The 22,177-nt window shown below is 46.6% G+C and overlaps 2 protein-coding genes across 6 annotated transcripts; both read right to left on the reverse strand.

Annotated features, from left to right (window-relative positions):
• Positions 1-108: 108 nt before the first annotated feature.
• LOC148083627 (protein PHTF2) lies at positions 109-13,473 on the reverse strand. Of its 5 annotated transcripts, none has more exons than XM_087786726.1 (19): positions 13,335-13,473; positions 11,774-11,854; positions 8,183-8,239; positions 7,243-7,312; positions 7,022-7,180; positions 6,786-6,951; positions 6,488-6,649; positions 2,568-3,000; positions 2,328-2,484; positions 2,190-2,257; positions 2,001-2,126; positions 1,848-1,933; positions 1,591-1,774; positions 1,384-1,515; positions 1,217-1,303; positions 986-1,141; positions 823-918; positions 625-750; positions 109-563 (listed from the first exon to the last, which is right to left on the reverse strand). In XM_087786726.1, exons 2-19 carry the CDS (start codon positions 11,816-11,818, stop codon positions 543-545), a joined length of 2,331 nt encoding a protein of 776 aa, XP_087642852.1. In that variant the 5' UTR covers positions 11,819-11,854; positions 13,335-13,473; the 3' UTR covers positions 109-542. The 5 variants fall into 5 exon arrangements, with proteins under 5 accessions (XP_087642852.1, XP_087642854.1, XP_087642853.1 ...); XM_087786728.1 differs by lacking the exon at positions 13,335-13,473 and having other exon boundaries at positions 2,568-2,714; positions 2,775-3,000; positions 11,774-11,875; XM_087786727.1 differs by lacking the exon at positions 13,335-13,473 and having other exon boundaries at positions 1,591-1,786; positions 2,568-2,714; positions 2,775-3,000; positions 11,774-11,875.
• A 995-nt stretch (positions 13,474-14,468) lies between these two features.
• Positions 14,469-21,941, reverse strand: LOC148083628 (tyrosine-protein phosphatase non-receptor type 12-like). The gene is given in 18 exon segments (XM_087786730.1): positions 14,469-15,144; positions 15,232-15,288; positions 15,379-15,537; positions 15,540-15,659; positions 16,140-16,932; positions 16,996-17,176; positions 17,237-17,319; positions 17,384-17,479; positions 17,588-17,665; positions 17,732-17,798; positions 19,088-19,230; positions 19,312-19,371; positions 19,441-19,512; positions 19,577-19,615; positions 19,713-19,808; positions 19,873-19,949; positions 20,017-20,125; positions 21,426-21,941. Coding segments are annotated over 18 exon segments (2,394 nt in total). The 5' UTR covers positions 21,528-21,941; the 3' UTR covers positions 14,469-15,082.
• Positions 21,942-22,177: the final 236 nt, after the last annotated feature.

The raw sequence follows: 22,177 nt of genomic DNA on the forward strand, positions 1-22,177 counted from the left end.
GTGTGATCTGAGGTCCGGGCTTTTATTTCCCCGGGCCTGTGTCGCCCCCTGCAGTTCAAGTGAGACCTGCAGTCCACCAACCATTAAGCTGAAAAAGTAACGACAATGAGAGACTTGTTTATTTTATTAAAACCGTCCCAAAAACAACAAGCAAAGTTCCAGAACAAAAAAAATAAAATAAAGCTGCGGACGAACTTCAGCACTTTGGTTTCCTCTTCATGATGATGTTACACGTGCAATGGTGATTCTTCTTAAAGTCACACACACACACACATATATACACACACACACAAACTATAAAGTGCACATTTACTTGTGTACGACGTCGTCCGAGTGTGCGACTTACACCGCGCCCGACCCGTGACGCGGCCGTCACAATGAATGAGAACTAACAACTGTTGAACACTTTAGACACTCGTTGAGCTTCAAGTACCGTCGCGCTGTAGAACGCTCTCCTACATTCTTCAGTCAAATAAGTTCAAACATTGAAAAGTCTGAGAGGAAATAAAAACAACTCTCGCTGCGGCGACGAGTCCTCACAGTCACGACTTGATCTTCCACAGCTGCAACGCAAAAGTACACACATGTGACCCCTGTCCACCAACACGTGAGTGACGCTCTCACCTTCAGGTTGAAGCCCAGCAGGTCGGAGATGACCCCGGACACGGCCGACAGGATGACCACCTGGGTGATGTTGTAGAGGAGAGGGTTCATGGTCAGGCCGTAGAGTCTGAATGGAAGATCCAGCTCCTGAGGGACAGAAGAACACCAGATGGGTCAAGACGCCCCCTGCTGGTCGGTGACCTCATCAGTCTCACACACCTTCAGCAGTTTGGTGGCGAGCTTGAGCACGTTGTTGACCAGTGTAAGCTCCTCCTTCTTGTTGGGTTTCTTCTCCATCTTCAGGTACAGGTTGATCTGTCAATCACATGGTCAGGTGAGCAGTGGACATGTGTGTGTGTGTGTTTGTCAGTGTGTTCAGTACCTGTTCGGTCAGCAGGATGGACGTGTTGCTGTACTTCTTACTGGTTTCTGAGCCCAGCGTGACGAAGCGCAGCAGGAAGAGCGACAGACTGGAGCACCAGATCACCAGCTCCCAGTTATAGTGACAGTCCAGGAAGGTCTCGTGCACGTGGAGCAGCTACACACACAAACACACACACAGTGACTTCCCAGTTGGTGTTGAGCTGCTAGTTTCTGTGGCGACAGCACTGACCTGGGCGCAGCAGATGAACACCACAGACAGGGTCAGCAGAAAGGCTGAGGAAACAATGACGTCCACCGAGCGCTGTGGCCCTCGTCTCTGTTAAGGACAGATCATGACACTTTGTAAACTATGTGACACACTCATACAAACGCCACATGATCAATCGTTCGGCTGACCTTCAGGTAGGACCTTAGCGAGAGCCACATCTTAATGTTCTGGACCTTCTTTAGTCTGAAATGAGGGACTTCAGACTTCCGGGCTCGACGGGCAGATGTTAGGTGTCCAAACAGTTTAGCAAACAGCAGCCGCTGCAGCACAAACGCACAGGTTAAAGGGGGGAGCTCCAGGGCCCCGGGGGGGGGGGCCTCAGCTGGACGCCTCACCTGCTTGTACGTCCTCTCTGCCACACTGAGCAGGAAGAAGAAGAGCCAGATGAGGCAGACTCGCACCACAAAGCTCAAAGTCACCATGGCAGCCACCAGGGCGCCCGACCCCCCCAGAGCCACAGACAGAAGTTCTTGTGCGGAGAGAGTGACCAGCTGGTCCAGGTCACGGTGCTGAGCCAGTCTAGAATGGACCCTTAAGAGTTATGTCGACAGATCAACGGGGGGGGGGGGGATCAATAATCATAGGAACTTACCGGTACACAAATGGCGTCAGCCCTAAAGTGACCGACACCAGGTTCCCCAGGACCTGGTAGCCGATTCCCGGCGTGTAGAGGTTCACCTGCGGGTCAGAGGGAGCAGAGTCAGTCAGGCTCCTGGACCCCTCGTCCTGTGATTCTCGTTCTCACTCTGTTCATGATCATGCCACTGATCTCCAGCACAGACATGTCGGCTTTCTTACACTCGTTTCCCTCCCACACGATGGCGCTCACTCGCTCTAGACCAGAGCTGGAGCTGTGCAGCCAGGCGTGACCCTGAACAAAGAGATTGAAGGTCACGCGACTGCTCGCATCTGCAGTCGCACGACCACCACAGACCTGATGAAAGGGGTCGTCTCTGTACTCCCTCTTGGCAGGAGGACAGACGGAGGCGGCTCCCTCCCCCTCTGGTGGTCGATACATCATAGGTCAGGTGTCATAGGGCGGCTAACACGTGGTCAGTTTGTGGGCTCTCACCGGTCTCCGACGTGCAGGACGAGCGACACTCTGCGCAGTGCAGGAAATCCTCCCACAGCAGGTCCTCCGTCTCGGATTCGTGTTTGGTGCTCTCCGAGTCGGGGGTTCTGAGACTAGAGCACCGAGAGCTACAGCTGGTGCCAGACTTTGGGACGTCCTGGTGGAAGCGGATGTGAGTGCGAGTGTGAGTGTGAGTGTGAGTGAGAGTGCGAGTGTGCTCGGAGTGAGTGAGACCCTCACCTCCACTGTGTAGTGCTTCTTGTAATGATGCGAACTTCTTCGATTCCGGAGCGCACACTCGCTGGTCATCCTCTCCATTCCCCTGCGGAGGGCGCTGTAGGACACCTCCGGGTCTTCCTCACTGGACACCTCGTCGGACGCTTGGTCCTGTGCATGCGCAGTGGTCAGTGAATAGCCTGGATCGGATAAGGATGGAAACCTTCTCACCTTGCTTGCCGCGACCACCATGGTGGCGCCTCGTGGCAAGTGAGAGCGGGCAGACAGCATGTGAGCGCTCCAGCATGTGTCGTCGGCGCCGGTCAGGAGGTCGCAACGCTGGCCGTGCAGCTGAAGACCCTCCTCGCTGCTGCGGGCGGTCACCCGACCGTCCAGGGACACGTAGCCATTGTCGGTCTCCGTAGACTTGTCCAGGGACAGCTTGGACTTCTTCGACCTTTGAGGGTAAATCGACACGGACGAGGTGAACCATGGTCGAGGAGAGGGTGAGAGGAGCAAGAGTGGAGAGGAGACCAGCCAACCAACGACCTGTGACCAGGTTGGTTTTTCTAATGAATACAAGTCTCTTTAATTACAAAGATTACCCTGATCCTAGTGCTTACTGTTGTTGTAACTATCATAACTCGGGTTTCTGTCATCATCACGGCTAGTGACGTCACCACAGTGTCATCGTTACAGTTACAGTCTTCCTGTGGTTACTATGATAACTATGGTTACTGTCGTCACTATTGTAACCGTCATCATTACGGCTACTATCATCACTATGGTTGCTGTCGTCACCATGGTTACTGTTGTCACTATTGTAACCGTCATCATTACGGCTACTATCATCACTATGGTTGCTGTCGTCACCATGGTTACTGTTGTCACTATTGTAACCGTCATCATTACGGCTACTATCATCACTATGGTTACTGTCGTCACTATTGTAACTGTCATCATTACGGCTACTATCATCACTATGGTTACTCTCGTCACTATTGTAACTGTCATCATTACGGCTACCATCATCACTATGGTTACTGTCGTCACTATTGTAACTGTCATCATTACGGCTACTATCATCACTATGGTTACTCTCGTCACTATTGTAACTGTCGTCATTACGGCTACTATCATCACTATGGTTACTGTCGTCACTATTGTAACTGTCGTCATTACGGCTACTTTCATCACTATGGTTACTGTCATCACTATTGTAACTGTCATCATTACGGCCACTATCATCACTATGGTTACTGTCGTCACTATTGTAACTGTCATCACTATGGTTGTTGTCGTCACTATTGTAACCGTCATCATTACGGCTACTATCATCACTATGGTAACTTTCGTCACTATTGTAACTGTCGTCATTACGGCTACTATCATCACTATGGTTACTGTCGTCACTATTGTAACTGTCGTCATTACGGCTACTTTCATCACTATGGTTACTGTCATCACTATTGTAACTGTCATCATTACGGCCACTATCATCACTACGGTTACTGTCGTCACTATTGTAACTGTCATCACTATGGTTGTTGTCGTCACTATTGTAACCGTCATCATTACGGCTACTATCATCACTATGGTTACTGTCGTCACTATTGTAACTGTCATCATTACGGCTACTATCATCACTATGGTTACTGTCGTCACTATTGTAACTGTCATCATTCAGGCTACTATCATCACTATGGTAACTGTCGTCACTATTGTAACTGTCATCATTACGGCTACTATCATCACTATGGTTACTGTCGTCACTATTGTAACTGTCATCATTATGGCTATTATCATCACTATGGTTACTGTCGTCACTATTGTAACTGTCATCATTCAGGCTACTATCATCACTATGGTAACTGTCGTCACTATTGTAACTGTCATCATTAAGGCTACTATCATCACTATGGTTACTGTCATCACTATTGTAACTGTCATCATTACGGCCACTATCATCACTATGGTTACTGTCGTCACTATTGTAACTGTCATCACTATGGTTGTTGTCGTCACTATTGTAACTGTCATCATTACGGCTACTATCATCACTATGGTGACTGTCGTCACTATTGTGACTGTCATCACTACGGCTACTATCATCACTATGGTTACTGTCGTCACTACTGTAACTGTCATCATTACGGCTACTATCATCACTATGGTTACTGTCGTCACTATTGTAACTGTCATCATTATGGCTACTATCATCACTATGGTTACTGTCGTCACTATTGTAACTGTCATCATTCAGGCTACTATCATCACTATGGTAACTGTCGTCACTATTGTAACTGTCATCATTACGGCTACTATCATCACTATGGTAACTGTCGTCACTGTTGTAACTGTCATCATTACGGCTACTATCACCACTATAGTTGTTGTCGTCACTATTGTAACTGTCATCATTACGGCTACTATCATCACTATGGTTACTGTCATCACTATTGTAACTGTCATCATTACGGCTACTATCATCACTTTGGTAACTGTCGTCACTGTTGTAACTGTCATCATTACGGCTACTATCATCACTATGGTTACTGTCATCACTATTGTAACTGTCATCATTACGGCCACTATCATCACTATGGTTACTGTCGTCACTATTGTAACTGTCATCACTATGGTTGTTGTCGTCACTATTGTAACTGTCATCATTACGGCTACTATCATCACTATGGTGACTGTCGTCACTATTGTGACTGTCATCACTACGGCTACTATCATCACTATGGTTACTGTCGTCACTACTGTAACTGTCATCATTACGGCTACTATCATCACTATGGTTACTGTCGTCACTATTGTAACTGTCATCATTATGGCTACTATCATCACTATGGTTACTGTCGTCACTATTGTAACTGTCATCACTATGGTTACTGTCGTCACTATTGTAACTGTCATCATTACGGCTACTATCACCACTATAGTTGTTGTCGTCACTATTGTAACTGTCATCATTACGGCTACTATCATCACTATGGTTACTGTCATCACTATTGTAACTGTCATCATTACGGCTACTATCATCACTTTGGTAACTGTCGTCACTGTTGTAACTGTCATCATTACGGCTACTATCATCACTATGGTTACTGTCATCACTATTGTAACTGTCATCATTACGGCCACTATCATCACTATGGTTACTGTCGTCACTATTGTAACTGTCATCACTATGGTTACTGTCGTCACTATTGTAACTGTCATCATTACGGCTACTATCACCACTATGGTTGTTGTCGTCACTATTGTAACTGTCATCATTACGGCTACTATCATCACTATGGTTACTGTCATCACTATTGTAACTGTCATCATTACGGCCACTATCATCACTATGGTTACTGTCGTCACTATTGTAACTGTCATCACTATGGTTACTGTCGTCACTATAGTAACTGTCATCATTACGGCTACTATCATCACTATGGTTGTTGTCGTCACTATTGTAACTGTCATCATTACGGCTACTATCATCACTATGGTTACTGTCGTCACTATTGTAACTGTCATCATTACGGCTACTATCATCACCATGGTCACTGTCGTCACCATGGTTACAGTTGCTGTCAGTGACTGTAGTTACTGTCGTCACTTCGTTTGCGTTGTTGTCATCACCACTGTTACGGTCACTATGACTACCGTCATCATTACGGTTACTGCTGTTGTCGACACCACAGCAGCCGTTTGTTCCAACTTTCCTAGATACACAAAGACTTCCTGGACGGAAATGAAGACAGGGGAGGAAGGTTCAGGACGCAGCTTCGGTTTCTCACTTCAACTTTCAGCAGTCAGCAAGTGACGTACGCTCTTGATGTGAGGTGTCTCGTTTGGATTGTAAGAATACTACGTCGTCATGGAAACTGAAGCTCGTCCTGTGAGCGCACCGTGTGATCGGAAAAAGAAGGAAGAAAGATACACACCCAACTTTACAAAAATCACGCCAAAAATCTCTGAGGAGAGCGCCGAGGCTGTGCGGTGGGCCGGCTGAGTGGGACAGTGGCGCCCCCTCCTGTGTGTTATCGGAAGTGCTAGACCCGTCGCCTTCCCTATGCACCTCCATCTGAGAGGCCTTCCTCAACTTCCTTCAGTATGGACACAGGAGAGGTGGAGACACTTAGAGACACGCAGCCAAGAGTCCAACAAACCCGCTGCTGTGCTGAGGTCGTGAGACTTCAGAGGCGAAAGAAGAAAAGGTCACACAGGGAACCCCATGCTTACCTGCGTCTCTTCCCCCCGGCGCTGATGGCAGGTTTTGGGGTGCGGGTGGACACGATCTGGCAGTGGACGGTCCCGAGCAACAACATGAGCCAAATGGCGCCAAAGACCTCAGTGGTTGGGACGCCATGAGACTGCTGGACGCTTACGTACAGGACGGCTGCCGCCGCTGCCAACGTTAAGATGATAGAATATGTAAGAGTGCTTTCTAAGATGGCCGACAGTGTCGCACACGTTACCCTGGAGACAGTAGAGGACCAGCAGCAGAAGGAAGATGGTTCTGGACGTCACCTGGATCCACCAGCGGTAGAAGAAGGGGAAGAAAACCACTCGGACGATTCCTTTCCTCGTCAGCGATGTCCATGGACTCTCGGGTTTGGCTTTGGCAAACGCTGACCCTGAACGCACACGTAGGTGGTAAGACAACCGGCTGGCGTCACATTCAGGTGCGCTCACCCACCTCTGACCAGGTCCACATCAATCAGGTCCGGTTTCACGTGACCCGTCTTCTTTGGCTTGTTCCTTAAGCCCTGTGGAGGACAGACGGTCAGTCCGGAGTACACACACACGACGTACAAGAACTCACTCTTGTAACACACACACACACACACACACACACACACACACACACACACACACACACACACACACACACACACACACACACACACACACACACACACACACACACACACACACACACACACACACACACACACACACACACACACACACACACACACACACACACACACACACACACACACACACACACACACCTCTACTTGACTAATCGTGCATCTATATGGAAGTTCCTTAGAAGCGGGTAACGGCACAACAGAAACTAAAATGCTGTGTACGAGTTGGCGTTCATCACTTCATGTGTGCAGTGCATTACCACACGTGCTCCCTACGTAGTGACCTAGCTTTAGTCTGGGGTGCAACAGATGTTAGCCTCAAACCAAAACTCAGTAAATAACATGCAGCTCAGCCGACTGCCCCTCACACACCAATCCCACCAGAGGGGGCAGCAGAGCTTCCCGGCGGGTTCATTCCCTTCATTATTCTGACCCCGCCGTGAGGCTAAGCTCTAGATCCCAGTCTCCCACGGAATGTGTACAGCTGTGTAGTTATTAATGGAGCCTCTGCGAGTCATTTAAGCACGTCATCCAGCAGAGACTCGGTTATGGGCTGCCGTTTCTCTATAATAGGTCTTTAACCAGAGGAGGACAGCCGACGGAACCTCGGCTTGTTTGTTAGTGAGTCCACCAATCACAGGCTAGTCCTAGAGCAGGTGTTACTCACCAGCGAAACAAACTTGAGAGGAAGAGATGGAGAGAGCAGATGAGATGAAAAGAAACAGAGAGAGCGATCGTGTGATCGTGACAATAGCAACCTACCTTGATTTCACGCTGCTCCACTGATTTCTCCCAAATCTGCTGATCGTAGGCGCCGATCTGCAAAATACACACCGAGGTCAGGTACAGAAGAGAAGCCTTGAGGGACTCACTCAGTCACTGTTTGATCTTCTACTGGCTTGAACTTCTTTTTAAGCTTTTCCGTTACTGAAAAGAGATCCATGAATACATTTGATTGTTACTCATGTATTTTCTACTTACGGCCAAGTTAGTTGCAGTTAATGAAATCTATCCTGCAAACAGCACTTAAAAACACCCATTAAAAAGAAGTAATTTATTTTTTATTTTGCCTTAAGATGGTTATAAAATGACAGTTTTGTTTTTTTACTTTCTGTTTAATGCTGTCAAATGTGTAGCAGTCGATGACAGACCAGGAGAGGATCATCAAATAATTAATAATATGACATTAAAAAAAACAGTAATACAGTAACGATACAAAATGTATATTTTCTACTACAGGAATTCCATAAAAAACAAACCTTAAAGTAATAATGACAACATAAATTATTACACAGACTACAGAAATAACATTAAAAAAAACTATGTAGTAAATATTCTGTCAAGTAAAAAAGTTAATTATGGTTCACTGTCGAAAAAGCTTTCTATCTCTACAATCGTGTATGACTACAGTAGAACACCTTGTACAATTATATACAATTATAAAGATAAGAATGAAATCTATAACGTATAATGTGGTGGACAATGATTTTCTCTTAAGGTGTGTTATGTGAAGAAAAAGAAAAACGAAAATGTAGCTAATAAAGAGCAGAATATTTTGTCCTTGCAACATTTTTTTTAAACTAAATTGTTAAAATACCTTTCACACATTGAGTTATTAATCTGTCTGCCATGACTACAGGTCTGTAAGAATCAACAGTGGATCAACGATTGACAGCTGTGTGTCTTCATTATTTCTTCATAATTGATGACACACAATCTCTCCTGATGCAGCATGAAAAGCGGTCAACGAAAATAGGCAGAAGTGTGTCTGAGCTGTGTTTGTGTAGTTCAGTGTGAGTCATAAAAGCAGCTCGTCATATGATCAAAGCAAAGTCTCGTTCCATCATGTTCAGGTTGAAGTAATGTTTTCGCTTAATCACACTACTTTCTAAGTAGGCAATCTTCTTCCTTGACAGTGAGTGCACTTCAACCTCCACAAAGGCCTCGATTGTTATGGCTTCGTCCTCACGCTGTATTTTTTAGATCCATCAGGGAATAAAAATGCTTTTCCATGTGGACAATCATCAAAGACCCCAATATAAACTGTTATACCAAGTCGAGGTTTAGACTGGTGATGACATGATTTGACGTGGTGTGGACGACAACTTTTATTAAATTAACTGTATTTGTATTGTGTATTGGCAAGAATCTGCCGATACGACACTTATCTTGATACCATATATAGTGTAAGATACCGATAGCATGACTCTCAACGAAGTCGTAACTGCTTTAAACGGCTTTGAAACCAAAATATATCCAAACTTCAGCTTTAAAAGTTCTTAGGAGTCGACCGTATCCTCCTGTCCTCAGTGATCACCAGGATCTGCCAGAATTTCATTGTTCCTTTAGCAAATGCTATGAATATTAACATGTTAATTATACATTTAAAACTTTATTGAATTGTAAACTATAAAATAACTATGGAAAAAAATGTAAATATGATTTAAAAGCCAAAAACCTAACTTCATCACTTCAACGTATCAATATTTTCTAACACCCCTATTTCGCCCAGTGTTCACCACCTGTTAAATGGGATGGGCGATCTGCGGTGTTTTACCCGTTGAACACAAAAATAACACATGTATTACATGTGCCTAAAAGTTGGATTCCCTCCCCTTGCATAGTGGTGTGAGTGACTAATTAAAAAGCAACACACAAGTCCCTGCATAACTGTCATTCCTGTCATAGTACTCTCAGAACAAAAGATTACCCTTGCTAGCAAGCAGGAGTTTCATAATGGACTCACAAAAAAAGATAAAAATCCCTTTTTTTTTCATCCAGACTGGGAGGACATATTTTTGTCCCGTTTTCACCAACAGGACAAAAATAATGAGACATGAGAAAATGTTGACTTAAGCCCAGAAGCGCGGCCGAAAACACAACAACTACAATGTTTGTCAGTCAAATAAAAGCTGAATAAGTGACTTTCCGAGGAGAAGTGTGAGTGCAGAAGCATGTTTCCTGTGGTGAAAGGGTGTGGACTACAGACTCTAACAGTCTAACAAAGAGTAAAACCACTAGACAAGACTGTTTTAACTGTTAAGTCTGGACAGTAATCATGACTATGTCATCTGTATCTGAACTCAGAACTCATCACAGGACCTCAGTTGACTGTCAGACATACCAATCTCATGCAGCACAATGAGACCATTAACTGGATATCCTCGAATTTTGCATTAGCCAGACTAGATGACTATTCTGTGTCTACATTAAAACATGACTGTTGATATTGCAATGTGTTTGTTACTGCTTTTTTGTCCCACACTGGAGAAACTTGAATGCAAAACCTGAACATTACTGACAAAAGAATGTATCGCCATCATTTAACAGTTTTTAGACAGTGGCATCAACAGCTTTCCATTTCAAAACCGATACAGCAACTTTGTGTGCGCGGTGTCATTAATAACATTTAAAACAAGCCTAGACAAAAGTGCACATGTTTAATAAATATTACACATTTATTCAGAATGTGGGATTTTAAACAAGTTTCAACTAAGCTTTCTGGCAACGGGTTTAAACCATTAGTGGGACCAAGTCTTTCACTATGAGTTGACTGTGATGTACCTCCTTTCTGTTCTGTCCTTTCTTTTGTTGATGTCTGCACTTTACTGTTGTGATACAGGCTTTACACATTTTTTGATAAATCACTGAATGTGTTAAAGTGTAAGATATTTGTTATGAAGTAGTTTAAACTTAAACATAGTTGTACTACTAGCTATGTACACCCAGTTTAATGTGGGAGCTGTAACGCTTCCACGTCTGGTTAAATTGTGCGGGTTAATATTTTGTTATCTATGCCTACACTATGCACCACGACTGCCTTCTACAGGAAATGCCTCGGTGACATATTGTGGAGAATTTCTTTGGTCTCTTTTGACCTCCAACTTGGTAAAAATGTTAACATTTTTGTTAACAAATAACATTTATATTTAGAGATGTGAAAGTATTATAAATACATTGCTTTTTTCACTTGTCTACCAAGTACATGTGTTTTTAATTGTGTTTTGAAGTTGAGAGGGAGTGAAAAAAAATGGTTGTTCAGGACCCACAACTAAGTAACAGCATTTTATAGTAATCTATACATGATATATTTTAATGTCATGTATACACGAAACATCCTATAGCCTGATTGGATGGTTGGCAAAAGGGTGTGTCAGAGCACTTTATGGTTTAAGCATTGTAATGTTGCCATGACAACCAACCAATACGTTGTCGGTGGACGATGAACTTCAACGATCGGTCGCACAAGCACACACTTGTGGCGTCTTCATGGGGTTGATGAGGGACTCGGTTACAGAACCATCTATCATTCATGACCAGCTTGCGTTTCCCGCCAGTCTCCCGGATTCTTACCTTCTTTTGGTACCAGATCACTGCATCTTTCACTTTGGACGCCATTTACTTGTCCCGCCGGTTCCACTGGGTCATCTTAGTCTGGAACACACAGAACCGACAGAGTGAGGTCGCACCGCGAAGATGAGGGGAGGAGCCACGCTTGCCCGCGGAGTTTGGACACACACACACACACACACAGACGTCATGAATTATGAATGTGGTCACTTGAGTTTCATGCCAAGAGAGTTCAGGGTTCATGTTTCAACTGCTGACAGTTTCAGTTGGAGTGAAATTTAGTTCACGTTCCCCATGGACTGCCTTGAGTGTCTAATGCAGTGGTGGGCAGTTCAATTTCAACATGTTATAGAGCACGGTTGTCGTGGGGCCATTGAGCAAAACATTTACAATAGGTAAGTACGTTTTATTAGTGAATACTCACAGAAATGACAAAAGCGGAAACAAAAAAAAACATATAGTCATATTAAGAGACTCGTAAGTAAGTAAGTAATTTTTATTTCTATAGTGCTTTTCCAGACCAGGGTCACAAAGCGCTTAAACAATCAAAACAATATTCAATAAAGTATATACTTTAAAAGGTCAAGATAAAACTGATAACACAACAGGAGTTCCAGAAAATCAAGGAAAAGCCTAAACAAATAAAAACATCTTAAGATGTTTCTTAAAAGGAGTCAGTAGACTCCATCAAGTAATGAATAACGGGAAAAAAAACACAAAATTAAATGATGGTTGACCTCATGAGGGCCACTTCAATAGGAGTCAAATGGCCACACTGTCCAGGTCTGCTCTAATGGTGGTATTTTTTAGCAAGAGGAAGGACACCCTCAGGTATGCACCACCATCATCATCATCATGTTCAACATCAGTATCTAATCCATAGTTTTTCCATGTAATGAATAACAGGAAAAAAAACAAAATAAAATGATGGTTGACCTCATGAGGGCCACTTCAATAGAGTCAAAGGGCCACACTGTCCAGGTCTGCTCTAATGGTGGTGCTTGAGATGGTATTTTTTAGCAAGAGGAAGGACACCCTCAGGTATGCACCATCATCACCATGTTCAACATCAGAACAAGTTGGGCTCAGGAACCCATTTAATGACGTCACTAGGAGGACAGCCATTACGTGGCCCCCCCAGCGGCGCCTCCTGTTGGTCTGTTTTCGAAGGTGTTCCTGGAAGACCAACTTGAGATACATGAGCAGAAGACAATCTATCTCGACACAGCGACAGAAGCCACATCAGGGTCGAGGACTAGCAACGGTTCCTCAGACCAACTGCACTCTGATAATATTGTTTTCACGGTTAGAATACACACGTAAAACCCTCCCGTTATGTCCACACACACACACACACACACACACACACAAACAGCTGACCGTCACAGTGTTATATCAGTGTCGCAGACAACGAACCAAAATAGAAAAAAAAGCTAATTTTAGAGCCTCACGCGCGCGCCTTCCTCTTCTTCTCTCCACTCGGTTGCTAAGCTAAGCTTTGCTAACCGGCGCAACAAAGAGCGCGACCTACAGCAAAAAGATGCGGATCACTCGGGCTTATTACCTCCGTGGCGGCTCGCGGTAGCTTTCACACACCGAACAGAGACCTCGGAGTGTGTCGTTGAGCTCGATGTTTATCCGAGTTCGTCCATTGTCTTCGGGAGAAGATGCTGCTGTCGCCAAACACTGGTCAGCTGCTGCTGCTGCTGCTGCGCCGTAACTCTACGAGTCGAGGCGCGGACGGATACCGTAACTGTGCGAGTAGACGCAGGGAGATCCAGTCGCATCACAACAGGACATGATGCTGGACTCTTGCGGATCACTGGAGTGATCTTAATATATTTTCTTTTTTTTTAAATAAAAATACTATCGATTCATTAACAGGACTGAATGGCTGGAAACAGAGGTGTTAAACGCAACCCATGTCGCATTTATAATTTATAACGCAATATATTCCTGATTTAATTGGAAAATATTGCTTATATATATAATAATAATACAAACAGACAGTAGAACAGAAAGATTTATAAACAGCTCATTTCCCCTGGCCATCAGACTGCTGAATGCAATAAGACTTAAGCTATGCACTATTTAAAATATTATGTATTTATAACATATTATTTAACTTATTTATACTTTTACATACACCGATTATTATTACAATATTTAAAATGTTATTTATTTAATCCGTTTATACTATATTGCACTATTTTTAACCTATTAATATTTACATTTATACTTTTTATATGTATATTCACTCTGCTGTGTTTTTAACGGTTGCCAAGCAACGAAATTTAGTTGCCAGTTTCACTTCTGTGTTCTTCTGTGCAATGACAATAAAAGAAAGTATAAAGTCTTTATAAAGTTCTACCCCATCGGAAATCTCGGCGAACAACAGGTTACAAGTGTCTTGGTCTTCAATATTTCAATTAAGAGTTTTGTGCAGACACATACTGATGAGTACAATAGAGGTCAAAGATATACTTCAGACATTGGTTGTCCTTGAAGTTTTACTAAACATTATTAAAGCCATGGCTGGCCACATAAATTGACTAGGCGGACGAGATCTGGGCCATGGGCCTTGTGTCACTCATTTCCTGTCTCTTCAACATGCCATTGATGGGAGGGGGAAGGTTTGCGGTACATCCAGAATCCAGAGGAATAGTCAACAATACAGGTGTGGCAGCAAGATCACACATGGCTTTTATAATAATTTTATTTGTTGATTGATTTCTGCAATATACAAACGTGTGTCTGCGTGACTGCAGCGTCATCACTGATTGGTGGGGGAGCAGGAGGGGGGGGGGGGGTGTGGCTCTGTAATAAAGGCACAGGTGAGCTCACTGAGGGTTCTAAGACGAGCGGACGCTGCAACAAACAGGTTTACAAAAATAACTTTAGAAACGAAGGAACCAGCTAGAACTCCCCCGCCACCTTAATCATCATCATCGTCGTCGTCGTTGTCATCATCACACTTCTGTGTTGATGCTTTTGTCAGTCTATGATTCAAGATGGGGAGGACCTAAAAAAAAAAGAGCCGTAGAAAAGCAGGAAGGTTCTGGAGAGTCAGGAGTCCAGGCGACCTAGATGCAGAGAACTGAAGGTCTCGACTGATCAGCGCCAGGCGGGCATCAACGCCCCTGGTGTAGCTGATGATCCACAAAAGTTCTGGACTCGAGATTAAACAAGCCGACGTGACAAAAGGGCTGACGCGAGCCGTGAGCCTCCAGAGTTCTGGTGAAGACCGACTGGAGGCACGTCAGGAAATAAGAGGAACGACTTGTCTCTTTGGTGTCCAGCTGGGCTCCACCATCAGGTCCATTCCAGCGGGGGTTCACACGGGCCCTGAGGTGGACTCCTGCGGCTACCGAACCCTGAATCACACAACGACCAAACTCATGACCCGGGTCACATGAGACCACAGACCAGGACTTTAAAAGGAAGATGTACGACTTACCCACCCAGGTTTGAGGGTCCAGCAGAACCAGGAGCTGTTTTCTCAACACACTCAGATACACCTGCAAGAACACAACAGACTGTAGTGAACACAATTGAACACCACACAATCAGAGAGATAGCTGTGCACGAGCATCCATGCACACACACACCTTTGTCAGCTTCAGTGACTTCAGCTGAGTTTTTCACCTCTGGATCTGAGAAAGAAAAAAACAGTGATGTTCGTTTCAGACAAACTCTCACATGCAAACACACACACTTGCACACCCTCTCAGCCCACACAAACACACCCTTCATCACACTCCTGGCGGCAGCCTCAACATCTGGCTAGTGGGCCAGGGTGCAGCGGTCAGTGACGCACCTGACGCCAGGACGAAGGACTCTGGTGTTCTCTCAGGGAGGGGAGGGGGGGAGTCGTCGCTGTCCCAGCTCTCTACGGTCACATGACAAGAACAACCTCTGTTGTAACCAGCGTCTCAGAACATGTGTCGGTCTTCACAGCAAACGAGCTCTTCAACTGCCGGTCAATTAACGACCCTGATGAGCAAGCACCAATCACAAAGCCCCAGCCCGGAGTAGCCAATCAGATTGCAGCACCAGCTTGAAACAGGGCAAATCACGAAGCAGTATCAGCCCAGAGCAGCCAATCAAAGACAAGTGCACGAAAACTAATGAAAAACATGCAGACTTGCGCTAGAGTGAGTTGAGAGTTCAGAACTCAAAAAGGTCAATCAAAAGTCAGTAACTAAGTCCAGGTCCTCCAAACCTTAATTCACCAGAACCACTTCACACCGAAGCCCACAGCCAACTGATGTCAAAACCAACAAGATCCAGGTGATCAAACACACATGCTCACAAAACACACACACAAACATGTGTGAGTGTATGCACACAAACACACAGACTCACGTACTCTCGGGGTCAGAGGTGGGCGAACTCTGTCCAGCGATTGACATTGATGAAACCTTCCTGATCGCCGCTGCCTGGTTGCCATGGTGATGAGTGGCCGAGACCGTGGCCATAGAGACACTGATGTGACAACTGTCTCGGGCAGCCGTCAGCTCCACATCGCCTTCTTCCTCCGAATTGTCAGAGTGCAATGGGTTGGTGAAGCTCAGGGCGGTCCGGACTGGCGTCGAGGAGGAGGAGGAGGAAGAGGAGGGGGAGAGACGGGAGGAGGAGGAAGAAGATGGGGGTGCGTGCTCTGAGGATGAGGAGGACGAGGAGGGGGGCGCAGGGTCAGAGGAAGACTTTGGAAGTTTGTCTAGGCTGCTGCAGGACTGGCTCCAGGCCGCCTTTGTCCTGTCAGGGTTCACAGGAAGATGGTTGGGTCTGGACGGGACCCCTCCATCGCATCCCTCCGCCCCCGACTCCTCGGACAGAGAGGAGCTGGAGGAGAGCAATGACGGTCCGGACCGGGCTTTAAAGGCGTGGCTCCGCTGCAGAGCTGCCATCTGATTTGCCGCCGAGGTGTCAAAACTGCGAGGACCCTCCTGCAGTGGAACCTTTTTGATCTCGATACTGAGCTTCCTCTCAACCCGAGGGACCACAGACCCGTCCGGAGCCGGGGACAGAGGCTGCGCTGGCTCGGCCTTGACTCTGCTGTAGTTGTCGTTCAGGTCCAGGTCGGCCGATGGAGCCGGAACATCTGGGTCTCTGAGCTCTGACCCACTCTGGTTGGGCTGATGCTGGTCCCAGTTCTGGTTCTGCAGGGACCGGAGGGAATGTTAACCACGGTTATCCTCACCAAAAGCCCAGTTCAGTCTTACCTGAGCAGAGGCCGTGGCTAACACATGTATCACAGGCTTGGGGTGGTACCGGTCATTGTCCTGCCGAACGTCAGTGACGGTGGGGAAGGCTGAGGGCGGTGACGGAGTGAGGATCGGGGGTACTGGGTGAGGTTCCGGAGGCTGCAAGATCTCTTCCTTCACGTCGCCCTCCACCTGAGCGCTGAAGACATAAACACACCTGTGAAGTCGCATCCACAGGCGTGACGGGTTCTGGACTCACCTGCGGATACGAGGAGGTTTGGGAGGTGGCGTGTCCAACTTTTCATCCTCTGACCGCTGACCGGATGAATCCGGAGTCTGGACCTTCAGGAGCGTGCACAATGGATCAGTCAAGAATTTGTGTCAATTAGAATTTGTGAGCGCGTACCATGTTGTCAAGGATGTGTGTTCCAGAACCTTCCAGAACCTGCAGCTGTTTGTAGAACAGTTGTGCGATGGCTCGGTGGACGAGTTCATACTGTTCCTGAGGAGACACAGACATCACCGTCATCAAAATAATCATAGTTTGCAGAGCTAATCTCACAACACAGTCAACTTCATGACACAGTTCAAACAGAGGTGCGTAACTAACTTTGGTTTGGACGGCCGAGTGTCGCTGCGTCCTCATCTCCTGGACCAGACGGAAGACGTTGAAGTCTTCTGGGATTTTCTGAAAGCAGAGGAGAGGTCACATGACTGTCCTGTGTCCGTCACCCGACTGTAACGCAGGACTTACTCCAGCTTTCAGCAGGTTCCACGTGTAGTCAATGGCACAGATGGCTCCAGTTCTCCCACAACCTGCACTGAAGACAGAAGCCTGGTCAGTGACTCACAGAACAGTCTGCTAGTTAGACTTCAGTGGTACGTGGCCATATGGTGGTTCACATTCTGCGGTCTCGCCGTTTCACACAGTACTACATACTTTAAAGCCCCTGGTGTTTGTTCACTGATGACAGTGTTCAGAGCATGAATGTCATCATCCATGATGGACAGTAGTTTGTCTAGTCATCTCCTCTTCCAACTACAGAGCCAGCACTCCTGATCAACCTGTCCAACCGGTTGAAACTAGTCTTGGACACATTCCCACCCAAACACAGCATAGAACAGGACACTGGCCACAACAGACTGATATAATGTGCAAAGGAGATTCTTGCAGATGTTAAATGATCGGAGTCTCCGCAGAAAGTAATGTTGGAACAGGATCGACCGTGTCCACTGCAGTCAGAGAGGACTTGGTCTTGTGTCCAGTGATGGTTTTAGCACCAGACTCCTCCAATTTGTCCACATTTAGCTTCTCCTCTAAATGTAAGTGTTCCTTGCCTTCCTCAAGCATTGCTTCACCTCGTGCTGTTTGTGCTTTGTGTTTGTGATTTAAACAGCAGATAAAATTTGACATGGCCACAGATCTTAATGGGACGCAACAATCACCGCACCCACCTTTCTTATGATGCCAATACAACGGTGAAATCCCATGCATCCCTTTATACACACTGAAATATTTAGTGACATATGATTGGAAAAAATACTGTACGTTTAATTTCGACGCCCATGATGCCATGTCAAAAGTAGTCGACAGCCATGATCGGTTGGCTGGGCGGCAAAGCATTATCGGAGCCGTTCCGGTCACAGTCACTAATAGGGTTGTTGAGAGGGATGGCACCTCATTTGCAATGTTGATTTTGAAGCCTAAACATGTACTAGGATAGTAAACATAAACCAGGCACTATTTTATGGGGTTTTCAGCATAAAACTCCCTGCAATAAGAAAATACTTAGTGTAACAATATAGTAAGTAAGTAATATAATGACAAATAATGTTGTGTTTTGAAGTGCAAGGTTTCCCAAAGTAAACGAGTTCCCAAATAACTTGTTTACTTTGTTCCATACACACGTTGTGATTTATTTTACACAGAATTAAATGAGTCCCGAGAGCTTGACTGCTTTAACTGATCCCTCGTCTAACATATCTCCAGGAGGACCAATTTAGTTCAACTAACACAAGAACATGCAAGCCTTTGCTACAATAACACATCTGTTACAGAGAGGAAGGACGCACACACTAATGTGAGCGAAGACAGTCAAATATCACTCACCTGCAGTGGACACAGATGGGGACTTGGTTCTCCTCCTGGTACTCTCGCATCAGTCCAATCATGTCCAAGATGGAGTCAAACGAAGACGGAACGTCGTGATCAGGCCAGTTCATGTAGTGAAACTGAGTAAACCTTCGACTCTCCTAACACACCAGAGGAATGTGTAGTTCAATTGCATACACGTACGTCAGTCCCAAACTCATAACACACGCACACTCATGTACCTCTTGGTACTGCACCAGCAGAGTTCTGATGAAGTAGTCAGTTCTGGACTGTTCCGATTCCTGAGACCCACAAAACAAACATTTAGAGGACACATGTTGTGTTGACTGGGTAGTTAAATACACACTTACACAGGAGATGGTGAAGGGTCCGAAGCTCAGCGGCTCCTCCCCCATCAACGGGAAATACTTCTCACACTTTTTCTGAGCAGAGAAACATTGTGAGACTCTGAACTTGTTTTTCTTCTTCACGGCCGCTTCTACTCACCCGCCCCATCTCAAACTCCCGACACGCCATCACAATCACCTGGACACACACATGGGAACAGTAAGACCCTTGCAAAGACAGTGGACAGACAGACGAGAAGACCGACCAACCAACACACACACACACACTTACTCACCGTGATGTCATACTGCCAGTTCATCCTCCAGAAGTCCAGCACAGTGTTGGCCAGCGGCCCCTGGGTGGCGATGTAGGACTCGGGACCGTCCACACCCTACAGACAGGAAGTGGTCATCAGCAACGGTGGGTCAAAGGTCGCATCACAACTCCCTCTTTACCTTGACAAAGTTGGCGTTGACGTAATCCGAGTCCTCCGTCGACGTCTGTAACGTCAGCTTCACGCGAGTGTGATCAACTAATGGAGAGTGAACGTTAGTGACGAGGGCGAGAGTGTGCGAGAGAGCATGCGTGCGAGTCCTCACATGGTAGGATGTCCTTGTATCGGTTCTTCTTAACGTTCTCTTCCCTTTCTCCCTCGTTCGTTGGGTAAATCTTCTCTGTGCGGTATTTGGTGGAAAGTCTGCGCAGACGCTGCAACAACAAGACGACATCATCAAAACACAAACCAATACATCAGCAGCAACAACACAACAAGATGAATCACCAATAGGCAATGACGCAAAGTGTCACAAAAAAAAAAAAAGTGGGTCAGCAGCGTGTCCTCATCTACTGAAGGAGTGAAAGATGTTAATTCTGCAACCACACAGCTATTCTCGTATGCACCTGTGGTGCGTGTCTGTATGTGACCGAAAGATGAACACACACACTTGTCTGCAGCCGGCCTGTATACGAGAAGATTATACTAGTTTGTATATAATCCTGCATCCGTGTTTATGTGTATCTGGTGATGGTTCCAGTGAAACGTGAATCAGACCAGACCATCAGCAGGGAGGGGTGGCGGGGCGGGTGTTAAACGGCCGGACATTACTGGTGTGTCGAGATTTAGCAGGAAACGCGACGGCACCGTGGCGGGTCGTCAAAGAGTCACTTCCTGTTATGTGGTCCACACACACTCAAGTTTTGTAATGAGCAGTGAAGGAATGTTGCAAGCTGCAGCAAGCACAGGGAGTGTGTGTGTGTGTGTGTGTGTGTGTGTGCGTGCGTTCCTGAGGTTTGACGAGCTCAGCTGGAGCCGCAGTGTTGAGCTTCCTGGTTCAGAGGTCGTTCACCTGCTGAGAAAGATCTTAACTCCCTTCTCTCATCCTTCCAGAGGTCAACTTTGATACTTATTTATCCTTGTTTTGATGTTTACAGAAGTTTTTGTGATGATCGCAACTGTTATTTTTTCCCATTGACGTGATTTTGAATCTTCTTGTGAGTTGTATCGTTTCGATCTTTGATGTTGTTGTAATGTTTATCCCCCTCAATGTTGTTATAATGTTAACTAATATTTTGACGTTTGTGGCGCTATAATCGTTTCTTAGTTCACCCGGACTGGTCCTCTCATCCAGTACTTTGGGTTTGGTCCTCCTTGCACCTTTTCTATGCCCATCTTCTCACACTCACGGACACGTGACGTCACTCTCCTGCCTCACACGTCATCATCGCCTTATACCTGGAGCACCCGTCACGTAAACCTTCCGATCAAAACCCGTGAGGACCCGCTATGACCCGCTGACCCTGCGGCCACCTCAGTGTCGCACACCAACAGAAGGTCAAGTTTGCGTATGACGTAGACACTGCGCTCTGTGACGTCACGACTCGTCTTGTGCAGAGACAAAAGCTAGGCCGCCCCTGTGGAGCCGGGAGGTGAAGGAAGCGGTCGAAACCGCCTCCTCCTCCTCTTCCCTCTCGTCTCCCCTGCCGGTGCCGAAGGGAGAGTGAGACCCACCATGAAGTCGCAGGCGAAGCTGTCTTCTCCTCGCTCCTCGTCCCCGTCGCTCATGGCCTTCACTCGCTGGATGAAGCCCCTCAGGACGCCGGCTTGCTCCATCGCTCCCCTCTCCGGTCGAAACGGTTCTGGTTCCGCGGCTGGTTTCGCGTGAAGGGTCTTCACGGCTCCCCCCCGGGACTCATGGCTCGCGCCTCCTCAAGTTCTCCTCCGGAGCTGCCGCCCCATGTCGAGCCGTCGCTTCCCCCTTTCTCTGGCCTCACGGTCGCTCCTCAGTCTACGGTCGGCGTGTGGAGCCCGCGGTGGGAGCGAGGCGGCGGGAGGTCCGTGTGGCTTTTCTTCTGCGGCCGAGCTATCCGGCGAGGGGGCCCGCTGTGGTCCGTCTATATTAGCGGCTACGACTGGATTCTAAGCTCCGGGGGCATCGGTGAGAACGGTCCTCGGTCCTCTTCGCTCCAGCAGGCCGCCGCGGTGCCCCTCCCTGTCCGCCGCTGCTGCCACACGCTCACCGCCGCCTCTTCCTGGAAGCGCCGCCCTCTGATTGGTCCTTCGACGGTCCGACGAGAGCGCTCATTGGCTGCGCGACGAGTCACTCGGTTACCGACTCCGCTGTGAGTGGTCAGTCTCCTAACGAAGCTGCGTTTTATTTAAACAAGATGACGTCACGCGTATAGTGACGTCACGGCTCCCGTTTTTTTTTTTTTTTTTTTAAATTTACTTTATTTCTGCTTTTGTCGTCTGGTTTCATGACA

This window comes from Callionymus lyra, chromosome 3, assembly GCF_982586985.1.
Source record: "Callionymus lyra chromosome 3, fCalLyr1.hap1.1, whole genome shotgun sequence".
In the NCBI taxonomy this organism is placed as follows: domain Eukaryota; kingdom Metazoa; phylum Chordata; class Actinopteri; order Syngnathiformes; family Callionymidae; genus Callionymus; species Callionymus lyra.

What these genes read in the sequence shown, in the direction of transcription:
- LOC148083627 (XM_087786726.1), bottom strand. Translation starts at nt 11,818, where the DNA reads ATGGCGTCCAAAGTGAAAGATGCAGTGATCTGGTACCAAAAGAAG. An exon ending in GTCCTGCACGTCGGAGACCG is followed by an intron (nt 2,258 to 2,327) that starts GTGAGAGCCCAC and finishes ATCGACCACCAG; the next exon opens with AGGGGGAGGGAGCCGCCTCC. An exon ending in GAGACGACCCCTTTCATCAG is followed by an intron (nt 2,127 to 2,189) that starts GTCTGTGGTGGT and finishes CTCTTTGTTCAG; the next exon opens with GGTCACGCCTGGCTGCACAG.